General features: G+C 48.0%; 9 protein-coding genes across 9 annotated transcripts; 5 read left to right on the top strand and 4 right to left on the bottom strand.

The window, feature by feature from the left end:
* Positions 1-533: 533 nt before the first annotated feature.
* I303_105475 (uncharacterized protein) lies at positions 534-2,072 on the top strand (the record flags this gene model as incomplete). Its single annotated transcript, XM_018408377.1, has 6 exons — positions 534-636; positions 706-786; positions 870-892; positions 965-1,135; positions 1,349-1,524; positions 1,910-2,072. The coding sequence occupies 6 exons, from the start codon at positions 534-536 to the stop codon at positions 2,070-2,072; spliced, it is 717 nt and encodes a 238-aa protein (XP_018262068.1).
* A 522-nt stretch (positions 2,073-2,594) lies between these two features.
* I303_105476 (uncharacterized protein) lies at positions 2,595-4,663 on the bottom strand (the record flags this gene model as incomplete). The annotated part of the gene is made up of 4 exons (XM_018408376.2): positions 2,595-2,653; positions 2,802-3,434; positions 3,568-3,785; positions 3,906-4,663. The coding sequence occupies 4 exons, from the start codon at positions 4,661-4,663 to the stop codon at positions 2,595-2,597; spliced, it is 1,668 nt and encodes a 555-aa protein (XP_018262067.2).
* A 1,325-nt stretch (positions 4,664-5,988) lies between these two features.
* I303_105477 (uncharacterized protein) lies at positions 5,989-7,033 on the top strand (the record flags this gene model as incomplete). Its single annotated transcript, XM_018408375.1, has 3 exons — positions 5,989-6,192; positions 6,412-6,558; positions 6,785-7,033. 3 exons carry the CDS (start codon positions 5,989-5,991, stop codon positions 7,031-7,033), a joined length of 600 nt encoding a protein of 199 aa, XP_018262066.1.
* Positions 7,034-7,572: 539 nt separating this feature from the next.
* Positions 7,573-10,005, bottom strand: I303_105478 (uncharacterized protein; the record flags this gene model as incomplete). Its single annotated transcript, XM_018408374.1, has 7 exons — positions 7,573-7,869; positions 8,001-8,354; positions 8,478-8,644; positions 8,745-8,836; positions 8,920-9,746; positions 9,811-9,837; positions 9,985-10,005. The coding sequence occupies 7 exons, from the start codon at positions 10,003-10,005 to the stop codon at positions 7,573-7,575; spliced, it is 1,785 nt and encodes a 594-aa protein (XP_018262065.1).
* A 353-nt stretch (positions 10,006-10,358) lies between these two features.
* On the top strand, positions 10,359-14,468 carry I303_105479 (uncharacterized protein; the record flags this gene model as incomplete). The annotated part of the gene is made up of 7 exons (XM_065969180.1): positions 10,359-10,531; positions 10,620-10,767; positions 10,845-12,890; positions 12,949-13,134; positions 13,193-13,477; positions 13,569-14,056; positions 14,165-14,468. The coding sequence occupies 7 exons, from the start codon at positions 10,359-10,361 to the stop codon at positions 14,466-14,468; spliced, it is 3,630 nt and encodes a 1,209-aa protein (XP_065825252.1).
* Positions 14,469-14,841: 373 nt separating this feature from the next.
* Positions 14,842-15,657, bottom strand: I303_105480 (uncharacterized protein; the record flags this gene model as incomplete). Its single annotated transcript, XM_018408372.1, has 1 exon — positions 14,842-15,657. The coding sequence occupies one exon, from the start codon at positions 15,655-15,657 to the stop codon at positions 14,842-14,844; it is 816 nt and encodes a 271-aa protein (XP_018262063.1).
* Positions 15,658-17,615: 1,958 nt separating this feature from the next.
* I303_105481 (uncharacterized protein) lies at positions 17,616-18,296 on the top strand (the record flags this gene model as incomplete). The annotated part of the gene is made up of 1 exon (XM_018408370.1): positions 17,616-18,296. One exon carries the CDS (start codon positions 17,616-17,618, stop codon positions 18,294-18,296), a length of 681 nt encoding a protein of 226 aa, XP_018262061.1.
* Positions 18,297-19,029: 733 nt separating this feature from the next.
* Positions 19,030-21,567, top strand: I303_105482 (uncharacterized protein; the record flags this gene model as incomplete). The annotated part of the gene is made up of 7 exons (XM_065969181.1): positions 19,030-19,132; positions 19,199-19,306; positions 19,368-19,804; positions 19,890-20,047; positions 20,110-20,694; positions 20,759-20,898; positions 20,963-21,567. The coding sequence occupies 7 exons, from the start codon at positions 19,030-19,032 to the stop codon at positions 21,565-21,567; spliced, it is 2,136 nt and encodes a 711-aa protein (XP_065825253.1).
* A 298-nt stretch (positions 21,568-21,865) lies between these two features.
* I303_105483 (uncharacterized protein) lies at positions 21,866-22,694 on the bottom strand (the record flags this gene model as incomplete). Its single annotated transcript, XM_018408368.1, has 4 exons — positions 21,866-21,917; positions 22,101-22,218; positions 22,385-22,400; positions 22,545-22,694. The coding sequence occupies 4 exons, from the start codon at positions 22,692-22,694 to the stop codon at positions 21,866-21,868; spliced, it is 336 nt and encodes a 111-aa protein (XP_018262059.1).
* Between the last annotated feature and the right edge of the window lie 112 nt (positions 22,695-22,806).

Consider the following 22,806-nt stretch of genomic DNA (forward strand, 5'->3'; position numbering starts at 1 on the left):
TTCTTTTCCTTTTTGACAATTCAACAAAATATCCAGCGAGCGACAATGGTCGATCGAGAACCTCCAATCGCAAACACCAACCAATGCACCAAAGCGCCAATGCACCAATACCACCACCATACGACAAAGTCAAAAATGGTAGCGTGGAAATCCACCATACGGAGTTTCGCGGAGTTTTGACTTGGTAATGTGGCATCTTTCCCCCTAATCCCATCTTTTCCGGAATTAATGTGAATCTCCATGTTTCCGTTTGGGTGTGGCGCTTTCACCGTTGAGTAACTTAGTCAGGAGGGTCAAGTGGTTTCGGGTTCCGGTTATCGGCCGGTTCCCGTGCCTGTCTTCCTCTGTCGGTGGAGGATGTTCAGTTAAGATCGGATGATCCAGGACGAAGTTGGAGGCCAAGACAACCTGAAGTGAGTTATCAGATAATCAATTTGATTCACATCACTCACTTCCACACGTACTACTCTCACAAAGCTTCCTTGCAAATACGAACATAGCTCTTCCTCTGTAGAATTAGCTATATTGCCATCATGCATATCCGGACTATCTTGAACCTGTCGATCATCGGCTCTGCTATTGGACTATCATTACCTGAGAGCTCGTCTACCAGGCGCGAAACTCTAAATGAGGCAGGTATGTAAGGATCGCCTACTGGCCTAGTCTTGTAGTCAATTATGTCTTGGCAGCTGATGAACATGGTAGCTCACAATGCTAGAGTCCTGATCAAAGAGGTCAAGACGGGAACCATGGCCAGTGTGTATCCCGATACATCCGATTTAGCAGGTACGTCCACGTCCAATCGCCTCTGCAGCTCCATCACAAAGGCTGATTAAAGAACTGGATGGATTGATTGATTGATTGGTTAGGTCGTCCATTCGCAATGATGGAGGTCAGTTGCCCGATACGTGATCGATATTGTCGATCGAAATGACATACTAACCCTTAACTCTTACTGATGCAGTACCACGCCCCATGTTATTCGAACGGATCATTAGCCCTAATCCTCATGCCCATCTCTCGATCTACGCAGAATATATTCCAAGATCCAGGACATCATATTGCCTACACAGTGAATATGCCGACTGAGGGTGTGCGGTCGCCTATGAGTAGAGGTAGAGTAGCTTTGATGGGGGTGAGTCGGTCCCGGCTCTAAAGCTCTATTACGTCCAGCCCTGGTCGATGCTGCATTTTCCAGACACCAGCATCCGACTCCTACTATCAGATTCACGTGCCACTTCCATTCCCGTTTCCCTCCATATGAACGGTGTATCCTAACGGTCATACACGGACTCGAGCATAAGATGCAGACGCAAATGCTGATCAAAGTATTCATTGTCGTCGATAGAACGTCACCACACTACGCGACATCTCTTCCGAGGAACAAACCAGACTCTCTAAGTGTTATACGAAACACCACCCAGACGCTCAATACTGGTTACCCGGTACGCCCGATTCACCGCATTTCAGCCTTTGGGCAAGGTTGGATATCGATAGTATATATTACGTTGGTGGATTTGGCGAGTGAGTTGATTTTTAAGCGGGAATGTGTGCCTCGTTCCTCACCATCGTCCCTCACCCTCGTTCCCCATCCCTCATGCCTCACCCCCATCCCTCATCCCTCATCCCTCATCCCTCAGCCCTCAGCCCTCAGCCCTCAGCCCTCATCCCGCATCCCTCATCCCTCCTCTTTCATTCCGCATCCCTCATCCCTCATCCCTCATCCCTCGTCTTCCATCCCTCATCCCTCGTCTTCCATCACTCGTTCCCCATCCCTCATCCCTCATCCCTACTCTTTCATTCCGCATCCCCTTCATTCCTGGAAAATAGACTCGAATTATATCCATGTGTGAATTATTGCATCGACTGACTTGACGAATTCTTATTCTTGTGCTATGTGACACGGTAGTACACATTACATCGGCTCGATCCCTGTGGATCTGTATGCCAAGTCGGAGAAGAAGGTCCAGAAGGGCTACGAGTCAGCATCTACCGACAATGAGGAGGAAGGGACGTTGAGAGAGGTGTGGGAGGACGACCTGGATATGGACCTGAATCAAATCGTATTTTGATTAATTCGATGCCTGATTGACTGATCGCTCATTGTCATATCTTCGCCACATATATAACAGATATTCCGACCTTTCTCACGAATCCCTACTCAATCCAGACTCTTACGTCGCTATCTTATAAGGGTGTTGTAGTGGACTACCATTGAATGTTGTTGTTGTCACCACGAGCCTATGCATTGCTGCGTCGAAGGATGCGCGGGAGAACAGTGTCTCAACGTATCTCGGAAAGTACAGTACACAAAATCACAATGAGCTTGGATCTGAAAAGGTACATGAACATGGGCAGAGGAAGACTCGGTGTAGTGCGTAGTACAAGGGATATGCAATACATTTTTGGATCACTCGAAAACTCGCCAATCAAATGAAGATCAAGATCGGAATCATGCTCAAGATCAAGATCGAGATTAGACGATGGAAGTGAACTACAAGAATATTACACTGCACTGTACACAAGACTCTCATGTTCGGAGAGAAGAGTATCGTCAAGCTGCTCAAGTATACTACGGCCTTTTCGAATCGGGATTAGACATATCCACCTGCACCTGCACCGTTCTCCCAGTTCTTACTCTTCCCCAATTTGCCTGCACTGGCATTAGATATACCCCTCTGCAACCCACTCTCCATCCCTCCGTTAGCATCATTCCTATTCATGCTCTCTTGCTATTTTCAATCCCCTGTCATTGGGTCCGTTGCCGTTGCCGTTGCCGTATCCGTGTCCATAGCTTCTACCCGATCCGTTGGAAGATTGACTTCCATTTCGTTGATGTATTAAATCCCTTCCTTGTGATTGCTGCCCTTGCTGAGGCTGCGGCTGATGAGGCTGTTGATCAATCATAAATGGATTATATTGCTGTGGCGGATTCGGGGCATATCTTCCTCTTTCTTCATCGTAATCGTAGTCGTATCCTTGGTTATGTGGCTGATATGAATGATCAAATTGTCCTCCTTGTCCTCCCATACCGACACCATTCCCCATATTCGGCTGAGCATGAGGCCTACCAACTCCAACTCCAGCTAAATTATTATCCATCGGAGTGATCGATCTCCCATCCGCATATCCCGTATCATTACCCATAAACTCCCAGGAGGAATTACTCCCCCCTCCCCCTTCCCCTCCTCTTTGGTGAGTCTGGACCAGGACAGGGTAGTCCACATACCCGTCTTGCTGATTGTCGTGGGTATGGGTGTAAGGGTACCCAGCCCCCGAGAGAGATGGAGGGGTAGGATCGAATTTGTCATCTTGGAATTCAATCCTCTCAGGAGGCACGAATGAGGGTATAGCTCCCCTGAGACGCTGTCGACGACGCGTGATGCCGAATACTTTCATCAAGAACCACAGGATGGTGACAAGTGCGACTATGCCTATTGGTATTCCGAAGCAAATGAACGCATATGGATTAGTCAAAGATTCGGCGGTGGTAGAAAATCCTCAAGTATGGTCAACGAAGGTTATTGTCGTGGGGCTGAATTTTATCGGGACGCATGGAATGCTCACCTCCAGCAACGACCAAGATGACTCCAAGCGGAAACAGTTTATTCTGAGTATTCAGTATTGACGTATTATCCCCATTGTCGTTAGCCGCTTCTTTGGAAGTGTCACTGAGATCGGTGGCGCTAGCTGATGAAGGGGGTGTCGAGGTGATTGATTGGGTTAGGGTGATATCTTTCCCCGCTGAGATGGTTACGATTACAGGAGGGGAAGTCTCGGTGGGACTGCGTGTCAGTAACGGCGTAATTGTCAGCGAATGTAGTATAGGGAATATATGATGAATGGCGAGATGGTGAGATGGTGAGATGGTGAGAAGGTGAGATTGGAGCTGATGAGATACTCACGCTGCTTCAGTCGAAGTCGCTTCACTCGAGGTGGACTCGGCCGAAGACGAAGACAGTGTAGAGTCGAGGGATGAAGTTGAGGTTGAAGATGCGGAGATAGTGGAATTAGTCACAGGAGACAGGAGTGTCCCGGATGATGAGGACGATAAAGATATAGGGAGACTCGTCGATCGCGTGGACGAGGTCAAGTTGGTCGTCTCAACCGCTGTGATTTCTGAGCTTGCGGAAGTGGCGGATGATATTCGACTTTGACCGACTGTCCTTGTAGCTTCGGTGAGGCTCTGGTCTTCGTTCAATACGGAAGAAGAAGAAGAACCGATCAATGGATTTGTACTCGTAGGTAGAAGTCGGGTAGTTGGATTCGCATTTGTATCTGCATTCGTACTTTCTTGAAATCCTGTTGAAGTTGATGCAACGATATCACCGTCAGTCAGACTTCCGCTCATTGGGTTGATGGTATTACTTGTAGCCTGTTGAAGCGTTCCGGATGCGGGACTACCTTGGTTTTGTTCTTGGACTTGGTTTTGTGTAGGTATGGCACCACCTTGACTTGTAGGTGTAAGAGCGGGTGAAGGTTCAAGAGAAAGATCATTGTTCATTGACGTACGTGTGTTTCCTACTTCTTCATTATTGCTTGATCCTTCTGTTCCAGCTGCTGTTCCCGTAGGTGTACCGTTGTTGGAGTTGGGGGTATCGTTTTCTGCTCCGCCGCCACCGAGTAGGCCACTTAGTAGGCCGTCATTCGATGAAGTCGACATTGTACTTTGCCTTTACCAACGACTTCTTGTTGGAACGGAACGGAGGGAGAGCTGGTATTGGTAGACGCCAGGTCTTTTTTTTTCTGGGGTTGACACTATATGCTGGTCTCAAGTCGGGGTTTGGTTGTTCAGATTTGGTAGAAATGATGATTATACGGTATCAGCATGACCAGCATGTGATCGTGCAAGGAAACAAACAGTAAAGAAAGGTAAGAGAACGATATATCGAGAGATGGGAGATGCAGAGATGATAGAGATGGATTGGGTTAGAGGGTACTCGTCAATCAAGGATAGGACTAGGTTCGCCGTCAATCACTGAGCTATGAGAAGGTATGCCTTTTGCCCGAGATGTGTAAAGTACGATAGATCTGGTTGACTTGGAAATGACCGTCGTTGAGATACCTCAATCACTCGAATCACGAGATCAACGTTCCTGCTTCACGTTCTCGTCCTCGTGTTTCTACTGATGCTGATGACAATTGACGCTTCGTTTATTGGTTTGATTGAATTATTGGTAGATAAGTAAGTAAGTAGTTTGTATCTTAGTTGGTTGTCAAGCTCGTTACTGTCGTCAGCTCGGGTTGATTTTAGTTTCTTTGATTAGATTGACTGTGAATGATCCGTAGTCAAGGGAAACTATACTGTGAATCCCCATCCATCATAATCTTTCACTTACCCATGATCACAATCCCAACATACAGATGATGCTGATCGAGGGGTCGGGGTACAATAAAAGGGTAAGAAAGAGGAACTTGGGATGAAACGTATTTCTGATTGTATTGTCAAAGGATGATCATCACTCCACTCAAAGGATAGGATGAAACGCTGTTGGATCAGTTAGATAGTTAGATGTCCCTTTGATCAGTTATGTGATCATACTACGATCGTGTGGAGCCGTAGCGTACTAGTATTAGTCAGTGCTTTAGGTGTACTAGCCAGCCTGTATATGTTCCAGATGACAAGAGCATTCGCTTGTATATGCGTGAGACAGGTCACTCACTTCCTGCCTTGTAATCCACCATCTACCTGCCGAAAGGAGATCCAGGTATAAAGAGACGCAAGTCAGTTCCTATCATTACGTAATGAATTTCAGGTCAGGACAACGCGCGGTGGAGGAGGTCGCGAAGGACGATTGCGAGTAAACATTGAATTGTGCTCGCAGATATCCACTCCAATATCCTTGTTCAGCTTTCTGATCAAAGCTGATACAAGTAGATCTCAACAACCTTGACAATCCCCACTCAGCGCCCACAACGGCCCCATTGGACTGACCATATCAAGCTCCACTTCCGGATCGGACACACCGCCCCTTCTCTACGGTCAACATGGCTCAATACGCCTCTTCGTCCAGACATCTACCGCGCGAATCCATCTATCCCAATCCACCTTCATCAGACTTCCTGAACGCCTTGGAGGACTGCGTGCAAGCTACCGAAGGATGTTCGCGGATCCTGAATGATGGGCTCAACAAATTTCAACCTGGTACGAGGGATTTACCTCGGTTGACAAAGGTTATGAAGCATAAACATGTGTGTATAAATCTTTTTTGCCCTCTTTCCAATGTCTGGTATCCAGCCTTCAGACACTTGAGTTGGATCGCAGAAGTGCTTGCATTTTGGCTGTTCCGTTACCTCTTCCAAATCGTCTTCTTCAATCTCCGCTTGCCTTAACATCACCGGTTGTTGATGAGTAAAAGTGATAGTGATAGTCTGGTGTCGCTGACATGTTCTGGGCTGAATGCATGTTAGCATTTCCTCGTGCTGCCCGAACCGACTATACTGGCGCACAAATCAGCGTTATCCACTTCGCTCGCTCCGCAGATCGACCAGCTGATCGTCAAAGCTGAGACTATGGTGGATGGGGAAAAATCTAAAGTGAACACAATGGAAGAGAGGGTGAGTCGTATTGAGTTGAGTCTGATCTTCAATCCCGGACAGGTTCAGATCGAATCAAGTCAAAAGGACCATTTATGTCACGTTCTTTCGAGTCGTGAACGAAAATGTACGAGAAAAGAGGAAATGATATTCCCCTTGCCTTGCCCACCTCGAAGCATCGGAGAAATTCGATAATTTCTATAGTTTTACAGGTGTTTGAGCTGACATTTATGCTATTACCCTCCAGCTGAAAATCCTCGAATCAGCTAAAATACCACCTGCAGAAGCAGAGATACAACACGCCAACCCGTTATCGAACAGTACTAATACCAGCAAGAGCAGCGCCGGACAGGGCACGGGCACGGATACCTCATGTAAGATCGCGGAGCTGAATATGAGGGACCTGAGTATCCTGCAAAGGAAGAAAGTGATGATGCTCAAGACGAAGCGTGAGCGGTTGGAGAAGGAGTTGGAGAGGTTGAAAGCTGTAGCGTAATTTTAGAACTCTACGGCTGCGGCTGACAGAATGATGGGTTGAGGGGATGACTGTATGACTGTATGACTGTATGAGCAATAATTTCAGGTTACGATCTGCGATCTGCGATTGTATCAATCAGCCTTGGCACAGTTCTACTTGGCTCCGTGTCTCTGCACTTGGCGCGGTAGGTAAAGAGGAATCGATGGTAGCGTAGCGGTCGAAGTGAACGTGTAGATTTGTATTTATACATGGATTGATGGACAAATACAATCTGTGATTACTGCCCACTCTACGTCATTCTCGCTTGAAAAACCGAAGGACCGAAAAACCTTTTGATCTAAGTACCGAGGAAAGAAGCGTCTCTGAGCGGATCACTCGATTCCAAAATCCAAATTATGTTGCTTGAGGAACTGGTATACAACAACCTGGCTGACTATTATACTTGAAAGAGTATCGAAAGACCCAAAAGGATGAACTCTAAAAGCTAGAATTCAAACGAATCAAGTCGAAGATGTAGCACTCGAGGCCAGCTGACTCTGAGCCTGAGTCCCACGGATTTAAAGTCTCGAGGTATTGATCCATCCTTCATCCTCCCCAAAGCTCAGTACATCCCCTGAAGACTCCAACATATCTTCCTCAGTGTACTCTACTTCTCCCCTCAGACCGCGTCGTCTGGTGGCGCCGTGGCCATTATCGAATCCCACGCTGAACAATAAGAGCTTTTCCATCGCATTCAGCGCGATGAACGCTCGTTCTTCTTTCTGGTATATCAGATTCAACCTTGATGATCTCCTGGTTGGGGGTTTCGGGGCACGTAATTTGGAAAGGGTGTATCGTAGGATATAATGCAGCCACTAGACCCCATCCAATGAATTAGCAGCAATTCTTTCTCAGCTAGATCGCCTCGCCTCGCCTTGCATTGTTTCGTCTCGTCTCAAGTCTTAAGGGTTTCACGGTATTTGTCACTGGTGTGATCAGAACTCACCATAACGTTCGTTATCGGATTAAACCCTTTCCAACCCCCTTGTCCACTCGCACTTTTACTACTCTCGATCTTATCCCTCATTGATCTGTACAAATCCCATTGCGCCCCTTTACCCTCGTACACTTCTCCCGGAAAAACAGTCCAGACGGATTCAGACTGGTTGGGTAAAGTCAAACGAGATAATCCGAAATCAATGATAGTCACCCCCAATCCACTTGTAGAGGGGTCCAAGTAATTCTCAACTTCCCCTTCTTTAGAGCCGTCCTTCCCATTTCCATTTGAAGTTGAAGTCGTACCTTCATCACTCGGTCGGCGGGGATGTATAAGGATCTGACCTTCATGTAAATCTCGGTGCTACGTAATTACATGACCAGGCCAATTGTCAGTTCGGCAAATAGCGTTTCCCTCAAGGGAAAAGAAGAAGATCGAGGAAAAGGGACAAGAAGACGAAAGGGAACGGGAGTGCAGAAGACTTACTTCGAATTGCGTCCATTCTTCGGCCCTGGATAAGCTGAAAACTAACTGCCAGAATATACCTGCTGCCTGAGCCCATCCGGTGCTTTGGGAGAATCTGAATGATTCCAGATCTGTTCCGGCGTGACAAAGGACGAGAAGGCAGTATTTCTGGGATGGAGGTAGCAAGGCTTTGTGGGAGAAGGACGATGTCAGCTTTATGCTCTTCGCAATGTATAAAATCTCGTTAGCGTTGGTGAAGATGGAGGGGCCGATAAGCGGCTAGCTTACATGGTCGCACACTAGCCGAACCCTCTGTACTTTTATACAAATCCCACTCCTCGAGTAATTTATCAGGATATGATCCTTCAACAACATACGATCTGACATTTATTACGCTCTGCATCAGCTGACTAATAATGTCGCACGTCATCACGTCACAGAGGCAGAGGCGGTTCTTACTCACCCTATGTACTCAACGAATCCACCGCCTGGAACCTGGCTCATCCGCTTCGTCACCTCGATCTCCCTTTTAACATCCTGCACTCTGCTACAATCCGGCATCGGTGAAGCTGACCCTTCTTGGCCATTAAGTTTCTGCGCGGACAACAATGGAATGACCTTGACGACATGTTTCACCCCTGCATCTCCCTTGGAGCTCAAGCCAAACACTTCAGAATACGAAGCTTCGCCGACTTTCTTTATATTGTCATACTTCGGTAATTCACCACTGATCAGGAAATCCGAGAATGGGTAAACAGTGCTCGAGGAGCAAGCTTGCAGAAGCTCACCCAAAGCGATTTGAGGATCTTCAACTGGCGACGAAGGTACTGGGAGATCTGTAGGCTCGAGCGAATCTTCGATAGTGATAATTTCCTTGAATCGTCGCGATAAATCACCTACGGTCTTGGGCTTTGACTTGGATTTGACTGGCCCAGCGTTGGATTTACGTGGTATGACGACTTCAGGTACCTTCCGGACGGACTTGATGGGCGAAGGTGAGAAGGATGAGGATGCTGGTGATTTGGGAATGACCACTTTACCTGGTCTGTTTACTCTGCGAGCCTTGAATACGATCTCAGGACTTGATGTAGGAGATTCCTCGATGATTTTCGCTTTCGCTTTGCCCTTGACCTTCGATGCGGGTAGAGGCGTGGCAGGTAGATTGGTGATATCATTGGACAATTTGGTTTGGAGGACTGGACGTTTGATATGGGCTACTTTGGGCAGAGGCGATGGAGGCACGCCCCCTTGAGTTGGATGAGAGATATCGGAATGAACGGAGATGATTTGCTATAGAAGTCCGAAGGCGTTGTCAGCTGGCCATAAGATCAAGACTCATCACTCAACGGCTCACAGTCTTCTTCTTCCCATATGTTGTGACCTGGACGTCGTTACAATCAGCTTCGTATCGTCATGCTGACAATATCATATGAGGGTACTTTACCTTCTTGGTCTGTTGAAGAGAAAGAGCGGTAGCGTCAGTTTCGCTTCCAAAGTCATTCGTATGATGGACAGCAATACCACTTACCCGACCTCCTAGTGCTGCCATGATGATCAGTCCCTGATAGATCTTCTTCCTTACACGCAGTAGTGATGCTCTGCTTGAGATATTATATCATCAATGTGGGAGAAGTACAGATCTTCCAATGTTCTGGTCTTGTTTGTTTACATCTCGGTTGAAACATGGATTTTGCCACGTGTCAACGCGAATGATTTTTTGCGTGTGACTATGATTTTCAGGGTTCATTTCGTATGGTGGGTTTAGTTGTTTACTTCTCACCAAACAACTCTCTACTCTTTACATACATAAGCTCATAATTCGTTCATTTATTCATTTGCAAACATTTCAATCTTGCCTTGCCAGTCATTCCATACCTCGACAAGAGGTCATACCAGGACAGCATGTCGCAAGTGCTGCAAGATATGCCTACGTTCGACCATTACGCTTTCAACCTGCGTGATGGTCTCCGTAAAGCCGCTATGACTACCCTGTCAGAGTTGGAGGGTAGTATCAATAATATCGGATATGGCTGGCTCGACGGATACATGGAACAGATCATGGATAGACAGAACAGGTGAGTCCATCGTGTAATAGCATGCGTTGAGATGGATCGAGAGAGCATTGTTGACTCGTTAACTGACTTGATTGTTGATATACAACAGAGCTCCTATTACCGAACTTATGAAGACCCCATCCCGGACGCAAACAGTCAAGAAGACTCGAGCTACTACCGCGGCTGCCAAAGACAGGGCGGATAAAGTTGTGGGCTTGAACGCTCGTCTAGCTTTGAGTCCAAGTACGAAGCAGAATGTAAGTCAGCCATTCTTACATGACATTACAGTATACGAATCTCTTTTCCCCAGCTGATCGCTGTCAATTTACAGCAGAACCGGGTCGCACTCTCACCACTTCAACCTCGCTCTTTGAATGTGTCGGCTCTCTCGCCAATACCTATTGCTTCTCCAAAAGCCAGTCCGGTCACCGCCAAGTCAAAGCCCGAGAAAGTGAAGGCTAAACCTAAAGCGAAGAAAGGTAAATCGAAGAAAGCTGACGAGAACGATGAAAACTCTCCTCCTACCAGTGCAAATTCCTCTCAAGAACAAAATGAGACATCAACGAGCACTGAAATATCTAAGTCGTCCAAGAGTTCAAAGAGCCTCAAGAGCTCCAAGAGCACGAAGAGCGCTCAGGAGACCAACGAGCCAAAGTCGAAATCGTCAAAATCTAAATCCAAGAAGGAGAAGGAGAAGGAACAAGCTGCAGAAGCGGCTGAGCAGCCTATGGAGGTAGAAGAGACTATCGAGACCCCAACGCCAGCCAATGTCCCCGAAGATCCTCCTGTTAAGGTAGTTGTGGAAGACAAGAAAACTCAGGAGATTGAAGAAAACGACGAAACGGAACCAGCTATTATTGTGCCAGCCACGCAAGATCAGCTGGTAATGGAAATTGATGCCCAAGCGCCAATCGTGACATCGGAAAGTGCTCCAGAGATCGAGGATCAAACGAAAGAAGATCCCCCAGAAGTAATGGCCGAGATGCAACATCAAATCGAGTCTGAACCTGCTCCCCCCAATCCAGAAAAGACAGGTTCGGGAAACACTCAAGCGGAATCTGAGCGAAAGGTCGACCCATCTATGCCAACGTCTTTCGCTCTGCCCCCGGTCACTGTGGGCGCCCAACCTATCCGACAAGTTCGTTCGTCGTGGCTCAGCAAAGCGCTTGGTGCCAATGCGATACCTGTCAATGGCATCCCTGCCGCTGATAATACCACCGCCTTGAGGAAGTCTTATGCAGCGAGCCAAAGACCCAATACCGCGGTCGACTTCTCTGGTCTACGAAAGAGCTTGGCTCCCGTCAACGGATTGAAACGAAAGTCAGATCACGGGATGGATGAAGAGGAAGAAGATGAGGAAGTGGAGCGACCTGAAAAGACGATTAAAGTCGATTATACCGATGCTCTACCTGCTCGTACGCCCGCTTCATCTCGACCGGGCTTACCCGACAAGACTCCTTCGTTCGGCTCAGCTGGCGTTGCATCTCAGCCTTCTTCGCTCGATCGAGGGGCGATGGACAAAGAAGGTCGATCAGACATACATAAAGTCACCAAGGCATTAGATGAATTGCGAGAGAAGACAGCAGCCAAAGAATTGGCGAAGCAGAAGGCAGCTTTAGCGGCATCCACAGGAGCTAGAGTACCTCAAGCTAAGAGCACTGGCACCGGCTTTTTAAGAGGTTTGGGCAGTATCGGTGCTGGATTGCTTGGATTAGGCGGATCAGGTGCAGAGGAAGAAGCACAAAGATTAGCTAGAGAGCTGGAAGAAGAACGATTGGCGGAGCTGGAGCTGGAAAAATTGATGAAAGAAGCCACGAAACCGGAAGAACGAGCTCAAGAGAAGACCGATGAGAAAGAAATGGAAGTCTATGAGCAACCTCCGACTGGTAGATCAACTACACCTGAGGTGGAGGCACCCATACGACAACAACCTAAGTCACCCGAAGAAGAGGTAGAGGAAGAAATGTTCGAAGAGCAGTCTGTACTTGACGAGTTGCTTCCTGCGACTGAAAGGGAATCTGTAGCTAGGCAGAACCATCCTCCTGCTCCAGTAAAATCCACAACTCCGACTAATACACCTACCAAACCAGCAGCTAAAAACTCTATCCGGGTCGTGCAAGGAGTAGAAGAGAAACGTTCTCAAGAAGTCTCCGTTGTGACAAAGACAGGGAAAGGCCAAATTGCTGCTGCCGGACTTGGGGAGAAAACGGACAAAGATCACGCCAAAGCTGTGAAGGGGACGAGGCAGATCAAGGGGGAAACCATGGATGAGGATCAGGTGATGAGAGAAGACGCAGTCGAAGAGGACGAGTTTGAGGAGGAAGACGATACAGTCGAAACTCAAAAGCCTTCTCGCGGTCCACCAACCGTCGACATCAAAGTGAGCAAGAGCAATATGTTCGGATTTGACATGTGTGAGCTGACAGACGTCGTGCTAGACTCACCGAAAGAACCCATCTACGTCGAGTGTCGCACCAACTCCTCTCAACATGTCAACATCTTCGGTGGCACCTACAGGTAGCATGCTCGGTCAAGCTCACACCATGGCTGCCAAAGCGTTGGGCGTGAAACCAGCTACAGCTCCAGTCAAATCGATCCAACTGGCTGCTGCGGCCGCTAAAAAGGTATGTCGATATCTCGATAGACATGGAAGAAATCTTACTGACCTGACGGGATATATAGGAACAAGCTGCTGCTGAGCGTAAAGCTGCGCTGAAAGAAGCTGATGCCAAACGAGCGGCTGCAGCTACCAAGAAAGCCGAAGAAGACCGGATCCGAGCGGAAGAAGAGCGTGTCAGGGCCGATGAAGAGCGAAAAGCGAAAATAGCTGAAATTGAGGAGAAGCGACGACTCAGAGCTGAATTTGAGAAACGACAGAAGGAACGAGCCGAAAAGATCGCCTTGGCTGTCAAGGAAAAGGCGGATAAGGAGAAGGCTGAACGTGATGCTCAAGCTGCGAAGATGAAGGTGAGCATCAGTCCAATCATCCTCAAGAGATAGTTCGACATTCAAATGAGAAAGGGACAGAGGCTGATTGTGGATTGACGAACTATTATAGGCTGTTGAGGAGGAAGCTGCCAGGAAGAGAAAGATGGCTGCTCAAAACGCTGCTCTCAACAAATCGCAGAACAAAGCTCAAGCGCTCAGTTCTTCCCAATTGGGTGCGGGTGGAAAAGGGAAAGAACCTTTCAGACCGACGAAACAGTCTACAGCCACTTTGGGATCCTCCGCCTCTCATTCAAGTTTGAATGGTATGGCCAAGATGGGTCCATCGGCTTTCCGCACTGCTATTGAGGCTTCAGCTACATCTTCATCTACTATCACTCTAGTAACTCAGCAGAATGGAGAACGGAAGGCACTTGGTCCACCCTCAAGACCTTCAGCTATGCAGCAACAACATCATCAGCAACATCAACAACCGATCAGACAATCCACTCATCATGCTACTACCCTACAACAGAGCAGAGTGGCGCTTCAGACTCAGCTGGATGAGAAGGCAGCTATGGTACAAAGTGAAGATATCGTCTTACCTGATATTGCGTCTGAGTGAGTCGCTTGAACCTAATACCTCGGTGTCACCTCATCATTACACCTTCCAAAATGATTGATCCGGATGCGCCGGAGCTGACGTGTTGTGTGTTTCAAATGATATAGGTATTCCGATTCGGATGACGAAGATCGAACTAAAGACTTCATTCCTCCCACATGGGCAGAATCGCCTCAACTCCGAGCAGCCCTCGAAGCTCAACAATCGAGAAATCCAGATGAACTGTTTGGTCCGATCAAGCCGCTTGACATGGAAGAACTGTTCAAAGTCCGTACGGGTAAATTCAGGGCGAGGACTTCGTCTGCGAATTGGAGTAAGACCGGAGATGGGCTGACAAAAGCCGAAGAAGTTGAGTATGCCAAGCGGATGGGATTCAGGGCTTTGCCTAGTAATTTGGGAGGGGGACAATAGGCCTAGCACTTAGCCAAATGGAAGAGAAAATTTGGTGATTGATATTGTTGAATAAGGATTGGGGAGGGAGAGAAAGAACGCTACTCAGGCAAAGGGGACTTTTGCGTTTTGTAGAGCTGAATAAGGCTCAAATGATCTTAATTCTGGATATTCTCTTCGTGAGCATATAACATAGCATACCATGACTTGATGACATTCTGTTTCATGACATTGTCCGAGTATTTGCCATCGAGATCCATACTGCATATAGTGGTAGATATCACTCGCACCTATGTACAGGAAGCACACTATCTCCAAGAGTCACTGTGGGCTGCAGGGATGTACAGTAGAACTGCAGTATGAAATTGTCGCCGTCCGAATTATCAGGATAAGATTAGTGCGGACGTCGCGGGAGGATATCAGCCCATTTGATGCTTGGTGTTCTGCGCTGCGTGGGCGGCGTGGATTGGACACTGACATCCCTTGAACTAGCCAGAGGACCTCCTGATTGCTCGAGCTCACTCTTGCTAGTGTCATCGGACAGTTCGTTGATTATATCGGGATGAATGTTGACGTCAACTGAACGCCCCTGTTGAGAAGGGAAGTCCTTGATTGATGCAACTTTCACATCCCCAAGCTCGATCCAAAGATGTCTATCATCTAGTATAGTTTCGGTCTCTTCTCCGAGTACAGAAGCAACGCTATCAGCATTGATATAATGGATCGTAATACCATTCCAGGAGGTAGCATACTGAGAACCTCTTCGAACGGGATCGGGCATTGCATGATTGATCACATCTGAAGGCGGAGCACGGAAAGTACGAGTGATCGTCTTGGGCTTTCTCCCGAACTCGTTAGGATCATACGCCATTGATCGCGAGTGCGAGTTTTGCACATCGATATAAGCGTTAGTGGGCGCCTGCGTCACTGTCAACTTTTCGCCGTACTTGACACCCCATAATTGCAGCGAGAAATCTGCGTTGTATTCGGAAGCAATCGAGTCATTCTCTGAGTCAGCGTCAGGACGGCGGACGATCAACCCGTCTGTTTTGACGGTCATCGGTCCCAAAGCTGTTCTATAGATATTGGGCAAAGCTGGATGTTTGCTGGCTTCTGGAATTCCTTCCAATCGGTGAGCAGTCATGGCATCTGTCACGGTCTGCTCAGAGGGTGTGTTGATTTGCGCTTCGAAAATATCATGAATGGGCATGTCGATGATTTAGTCGCGCCGTGAGTCAAGGAGAGTAATATAGATATTGTGTGGAATGGTTACTTAGATGATTATCGTCAGACTAGAAACCGAGCTGCATATTGTATGTGCAGTATGGCCGCTGTGAATACGGCGGGAGGATCAGAGGGCCATGCAGAAGGACAGGGAACGAATCGACCAGGGGTTCCGAGTAGACCAAGCGGGGAGCTTCTCCTTAGTCCCATCTTCGTCATGATGATATACATGACGCAAAGGCTCAGAGTTAAAAGGAGGGTCCGAAGGCAAGCGAGTCGCTACTTCTTGATTGCATTGCAGATACGAGTCACGTTCGTAAGAGTTGTATGGAGCGTCGAATTAGGTATTGAGGGACTGGCAGTCGAATCACTTCGCTAGAGGTGGCGCTCATCTCGTCTGCTAATTTTCAAATACTCCACTGGCTAAGAAAATAGCTTGAAGATGGTCATCAAACGTCCAAATGACCCGGAATGCGCAACTGCTATTTTGGGCGTGGAGAGTACTGCCTTCCACTCCTATCAAGCCGAAACAAAGTCTAAAGGCAGCATCGCAGACACTTACGATCCTCAAACAAACGGAACATGTCTTCTCATCAGGCGACCGCTTCAAGACGACAGGGGAATGTGGACTTACAATTGCTCATACACTGCCAATATCCCGGAAGACGACCTGGTAATACGGGATGATGAGGGCCAATCAATCGATACTATAGCCAGAGCTCAATATGATATTCGGCTGGATTTCACATTGACGAGCGACTGTGGCGATTATACGAGATTCACGATTGGCGGTAATCAGTTTTGGGATATGAAGAAGCACGATACCTCGTTTCGAGATTGGGTAACATCCCAAACAATATTCATTAATACACAAGCTGATCTGAGGGCGAGAGATAGCAATATAGAATTGATGGGTGATGTGCTTCGGCCTAGTGATTTGAGCGGTATGGCACGGGTCAGTGGGGTCTTATCGACGGAAGACGCGAGAATCACAGAAGTTTTCACTTGTCGGCCAGCCACTCTAAAGGCACATACGACGATCCTAATAAGCAACAATGAGACAGATAGATGACGTATCATATCTGAGCATAGAGCACTGCGGAAGACTTCGATAATGATCTTGTGTCACTATGTCCCACTTACTGAAGAACTGCATTACCCCTCACATATTTGGGATTTTGTACTCGCCGCCAACCGGTCCCGACGCGCTTTTGCAGGTCTGGCTGTTTACGTATCGAGTGTTGAGTATGAATGTGAACTTGTATTGTGGGGGGGGGGAGGATCTCTTGTGGGCAGTATGTGACAAGGAAAAAGGGGGGACCTCTTGACAACTGCTCGCTCTCTAGCAATTCGAAGACGTCAAATAGAGGTGACAAATCTCGATAGGGGGGTCAATGCGCATCTTTTCTCGGCCTGTGCAGAAGTCTTCTTCTCAGAATGATTCGGTCCACAAGGGAACCTACCATTCATATGTGCGATGTTTTCCGACTCTGCGAAGTAACTAGCTCATCTGTCACTTATGAATGATGCAACCAATCGGTATAGACTCACGACTACTGGAACAAGCTGAGCGCTCGTGCGGGCGATCGAACCCTTGCGACCGAGTCATTCCGGGTTTCAAAGGAGGATACTGTACATCGCTGTGCGTTGTCATCTGATGTCATAAACTTCGGGGTTCCAGCCCACTCCCTTGAGCACTTTGCTTTGTCCGCGGGAAGACAGAACGTCTATACAACGGGGTTGTATTGCGGTTTTGTCAAACTCGTCTATGCTGTTCAGACGGGGCAATACTGCAGCGTCTGACTCTGCGGACCCAAGGACTGCCGCTAGGAGATTGAAGGACACAGATTCTATACATTCTCCCTGAATTTTTTCGAGATCGTGGTATCCATAATCACTATTATTCTCTCGTCGTCGTTCGTGCCCCAGTCAATTCGGCGGAAAATGGGCGTCAAGTATACAGATCTCTTCCTAGGTGACGAAGCCGCAAGCCGTGGCACTGGCTGGTTATACAGTGTGACTGATTTAGACCCAGAAACGCGAAGCAAGCAGCTGCTGGGGTTCGACTGTAGAAGAGACGGGCTAGCTGATTTCGTAAGACATGGGACGCCCACAGCTGAGGGTGCCTATAGATACGATGTGGAAGTTGTGGCAAGTCTCGATGGGAAAGTCCATCTACGACAGACAGACAACACGCAATCATTTGAAAGGAATGCCAGGTACGAAGTGAAACTCGCGTTCCAGCTCCCCATTTTCAGAAACGACATCTCGGAAATTCACCTTGACCAAGATACGATCAGGTCCGCGGCAGCGAGCGATCAGGGTTTTGCTCGATGGTTGTCTACCAACGACTTCATGGTACGCACTTCAGTCAACTTCGACGAAGAAGGCGAGGAGTGTGTGTGCAATCGTTACGGACCCACACTCACACCCACAATAACCCCCTCGAATGCGACCGCACCGAGCGACTCTGATCACACGCAAAGGGGTACCATCGCTCAAGTCGAGGTGGGCGGCGGATTTTCTAATGAGCGCTCTGACTTCTCTGGGACTTTCGACTCGGTGCCTGCCTCTCTCACGGCACAGACTACGATCTATGGCAAATATACTTCAGAAACCTTTTAGACGGGAGTCGAGGATACATTTGCTATCCCCATCCATGCGCTTTGTAGGGAAGCTCAAGAGAGCACATCTCAATCTTGCTCTCAATAATTTTGGGTCTTCTCAATGTTCTGGGTCTTCTCTTTTCAGCATAACAGTATTACGTCTCTGAGTTGTACATATGCATTCAAATGCACCGTATGCCTGCAACCTGCGATTTGCTAATTTTCAAGGCAATTGACAGGCCGAGTCGCCTGGGCTTTCTGTGGGAGCCCCATGAATTACAATAGGGATGACCTCCACTGCGCGTCTCATATAACCCCTGATAATTTACTAGTCCCGTTTCACAATAACATTAACCCCCTCATGTACACATCACTCCGCTCATCACCTACAATCGTATCATGCATAAAGCACAATGAACGGCTGACAATCCCTCTTCCCCCACTCTATCTACAGTATTCCTCATGATCTCCTCAACGTTGAACAGTTTCAGTCACAGTCCACAAAGTGCAGCAAATCCCGCCAATCCCTAAGAATTGAAGGAAGGTCAAATGACAGTGTGAAGGTACATCCTTCTTCACACACAAACCAAAAAGCATTGTGTATGTTCCCATCGCTTTCGATTGCCCCTCACACACTCAATCAACGGAGCGTCTGATCCAGCTAGAGCAGCCATTTCTTTCCCTACTTCAAGAGCGATTGGAATTTTCTGAAGCCTGTGCCTTTCCCCAGCGACATTCGCCAAGGAAGCAAGATGTCAAGCTCTCGACCACTTCTAGCATCGAGCTATTCTGGAATACCGAAGCGAGGAGAAGCGCTGGATGCTGTCAGAAGGGATTTGACATCAGTTAACAATGGTGAGTCGACCGTCCACTCGCTCATGTCAACCTTTTGCTGAACAGGGCCTGTACGGTATACCTAAGCCTTACCCACCCAGATCCATCCGACTGAACGAGGTCTGTTTCTCGAAGCTATACTAGACGATCTGAGTGACAAAGACAACGCTCCCTGGACTATCTGGCCACAAGATGGTCAGTCTCACCATTTTTGTGCGTGCCCAGAACGTACACAGCTGACCTCGTTCTCAAGCAGTATATATACTAGCTTTAACAGCTGTAAAATCCCTCGGTCGTAATCCCGTAGGATCCGAATCCCTTCTTTCTACCGAATTCTTCCCTGTTCTACTGCATCATTCCGGTCTACCATTCGCTTCTTCCTTCTCGCCAGATCGCCCGCCTCCGGTACCGTACTCTGCGCCTGCTCGGGAAGCTCTCAAGATTCTTGCGAACGTGCTCGTCCTACACGAACAGGGGAGAAGCCTTTTCGCTTCTTCCGGAGGGGCAAAAGCTGTCGCTAGAGCTTTAGCGGGAAAAGATGCCAAAGAAGAGAGAGTCGTCTATGATAAGGAAGAAGATCATCTCGAAAGGCTGTTCTTATTGGGCAGATTGGGCTTCTTAGTCACCATCGAACGGCCTAGAGCAGTGGGAGTTATGGTGGATACCGAAGGTACCGTCGAATCGCTCGTTCATGTGAGCCCTCATCTATCAACCCCTCTTTTCCTCCATGGATATATCGTGGAAGACCGCGCTAATAGGATTCCATACCTGCACATAGCACCTCACTTGTCTGCAACCTATTCCACCGAACCACATGGCCTTGAGCGAATTATTGAAACTGACCAACAATACGATCCGATTCTACCCATACTCTCAACCATCGACTGACAAGACTTCACAAAGTGGAGAAGAGCAATGGGACGAGATCTTCGATCCGTGAGTCGCCCCACCTCGGATGTCAAAGCAAGTTTGTCAGCTCACAATGATTCCCGTCTCAGGCTCCTGTATCCAATACTTTGTCAACTCTACAATATACCATTCATCGACATCTCGCCCCCCTTATCTCATGCGTTGCACAGTCTTCTTTCGATCCCATTCCTGCCCCGCCTGTTACCAACATGGTATTCCGTGCCCATACCTTCTTCTCCTCGGGTCGCATCTCCCACATCATCCGTCAAGAACCTGCTCAACAGGTTATCGAACATGTCAACCCACCCCAATTCGCATCACAAGAAATCGTCGACCTCCATGTCAAGCGGTGATGGGCTGATACCGCCTAATCATCGTAAGACTCCCTCCCCATCTTCGTCGAGGCGAAGTAGCGGTTCAAGCTCTACGGGCAAACCTGCAATCCCTCCACCACATACACAGGATCCGTCCGCATTCCCGACGAGGTTGATCAGGATCTTTGATAATTTCTTCGACACCTATATACCCTGGCCTAAGAAGCCGGATGATGGTCTACCACAAGGCTTGGTCTTGGACGAGATGCTGCCACCCTTATTACTCCTCTTGACTAGAGCAGTAGCTGGCAGTGAGCCTATCCGTTTGCATCTCAAGGAGACCTTATTACCGGCCAACCTGTACGCCACTCTGTTCGGTTAATCGGTCAGGCAATTTGAATAAGTGCTGATGTCATTCATGCAGAGATCGATCGCCCGAGGCTGGCCCACTGGAAGCTAGGAAGGGTACTTTGGGTAACATCCTCCGCTTGATGGGCTGTGCGGGCCATCCGCAGTCCAAAACAACAGCGGGAGAGCTTATGTGGGCTATATGCAAGAATGATGGTCAGTCTGTTTTTTCGTCATATACACTCTCAGCTGCACGATGCTGATTGCAAGTCAACTTCAGCTGCCGACCTCTGCGTGGAGATAGGATACGGTAATGCAGCAGGTCTACTATTCCAGAAAGGTCTGGCCGGTCCTCTAGAAGCTAAGATCGAGGAAATCCCAGCCGATCGTCCCAATCTCTTACCCACATCCTCTTTGAGGCATTCTGAAACTTCGATAAACATCCAGCCCGCAACGCCGACTGTACCCACCCATTCCACCAAGCAAGGAGCGGGGCCTAATAGAAGTTTGGAACAAGATCGTAATCCGATAACTGCCTTATCTGCGTCTGCGTCTGCGTCTACTTCTGATTCGGTAGATCTGGACGAGATGACCGAAGAAGAGAAAGAACGAGAAGCGGAACGACTATTTGTGCTGTTTGATCGACTGGAGAAGAACCCTGTCATCTCGATGAAGTCGAATGACGATTCCGAAGGAAGAGGGGAGGAAGGTAAGGTGAATATGATGGATCTGATGAGAGATAAATTGAATTCTGGGCAATTTGCAAGTGAGGATGAACACGATGAGGAAAAGGAGAGGTCGAGGTTGTTAGAGGAAGGTAAAAAGGATGAGGAGGAGGCTTTGCGGGAGATCGAGGAGTACAAGAGGCGAATAGGGAAGAAGTAGGGTTCGAGTGCAATATATGCAACATCGATTACTCAGTTTCTCAAAGGAAACGATAGGATGATTTGGCTTGGTCTGGAATGATGGACACTATAATGAATTTGATGATTTGACACGCATGTATAATCTGTCTTCTGGCTTTGAATTGGTACATGCACAAATGATGGATCGTCGAACAATCCTAGGACTTTAAATTTAGGTCTACCATACTGCCGTGTTGATGTTTATGTTGAAATTGTTGACAGACATAATTCATCTTAGTCTTCTATTTCCTTCGCCCTCGCCTAATGACTGATCACTATCACTCTTTCATAGCTTCGTCCGGCGCACCTTGCTTCTCTTGTATGGCCGTTCTATAAATCCGGAAATGATTACAGGTCAGCCCCACTGTCAGCGTCAGCGTCAGAAACTCTTCATCAGTCCACCAGGAACCAGGAGTGGGCGATCATCTGGAGACCTTGTTATTGCAGCCTTTCACTTAATACCTTGTGAAGTGTTCTTCTTCTTCTTCTTCTTCTAAGTTGACACTGACTCACCTCAATTGCTTGGTGAAATCATCTTCGACATCATCGTCGTCCCAATTATCTTCCCACAGATTATCGTTGGGCCCGTCGCCTGCTTTCTTCATAGCGTCAAGCACGTTTCCTCCGTAGTCTATGAGTGAGATGGACATGAGATCAGCAATCAATTCTAAGCTTCTTGGAATTGCCGCTTTATACCTGGCTGCAGCAGGAAATGCGCAGATGAAGAGGTGCATGTGCGGCACTGGACTTCGTAAAGGGTAAGGCAATGAAAGGCGAGGGGGAGGAAAGGGAATTACCTGTCGCGGGGAAATCCTACGATGGTCAATCAAATATCAGCGCTTGAATGGAATACGCAGGATCATAGACATAGACATCTTGAGAGCACTGCAGGCAGCTCTATTGTATTGCTGTGTTGGTCATGATCACGAGGGTCGCAGCGATGTATTTTAGACCCACCTCAAACTCATCGTCATCCTCCAAAGCACCCAACTTGGGTAAACTCTTCTTCTCTACTTGCTGAGCAGCCTCTCCATTCCCAGTCCCGTTCGATGGTCCGGCAGTAGCGTTCTCGGTCTTTTGGTCTGTCGGTTGTTGTTTGTCTGCCATCGTGCTGGTGCTAGTGCGCTATATTCTCTGATGCTTGGTTATGCAGTCGAAAACGACTAATTCCTCTCATGTTGAATATCACTCCATCGTCATTAATCCTCACTTGACGATT

The sequence above is a fragment of the Kwoniella dejecticola genome, chromosome 6 (assembly GCF_000512565.2).
Source record: "Kwoniella dejecticola CBS 10117 chromosome 6, complete sequence".
Classification (NCBI taxonomy): domain Eukaryota; kingdom Fungi; phylum Basidiomycota; class Tremellomycetes; order Tremellales; family Cryptococcaceae; genus Kwoniella; species Kwoniella dejecticola.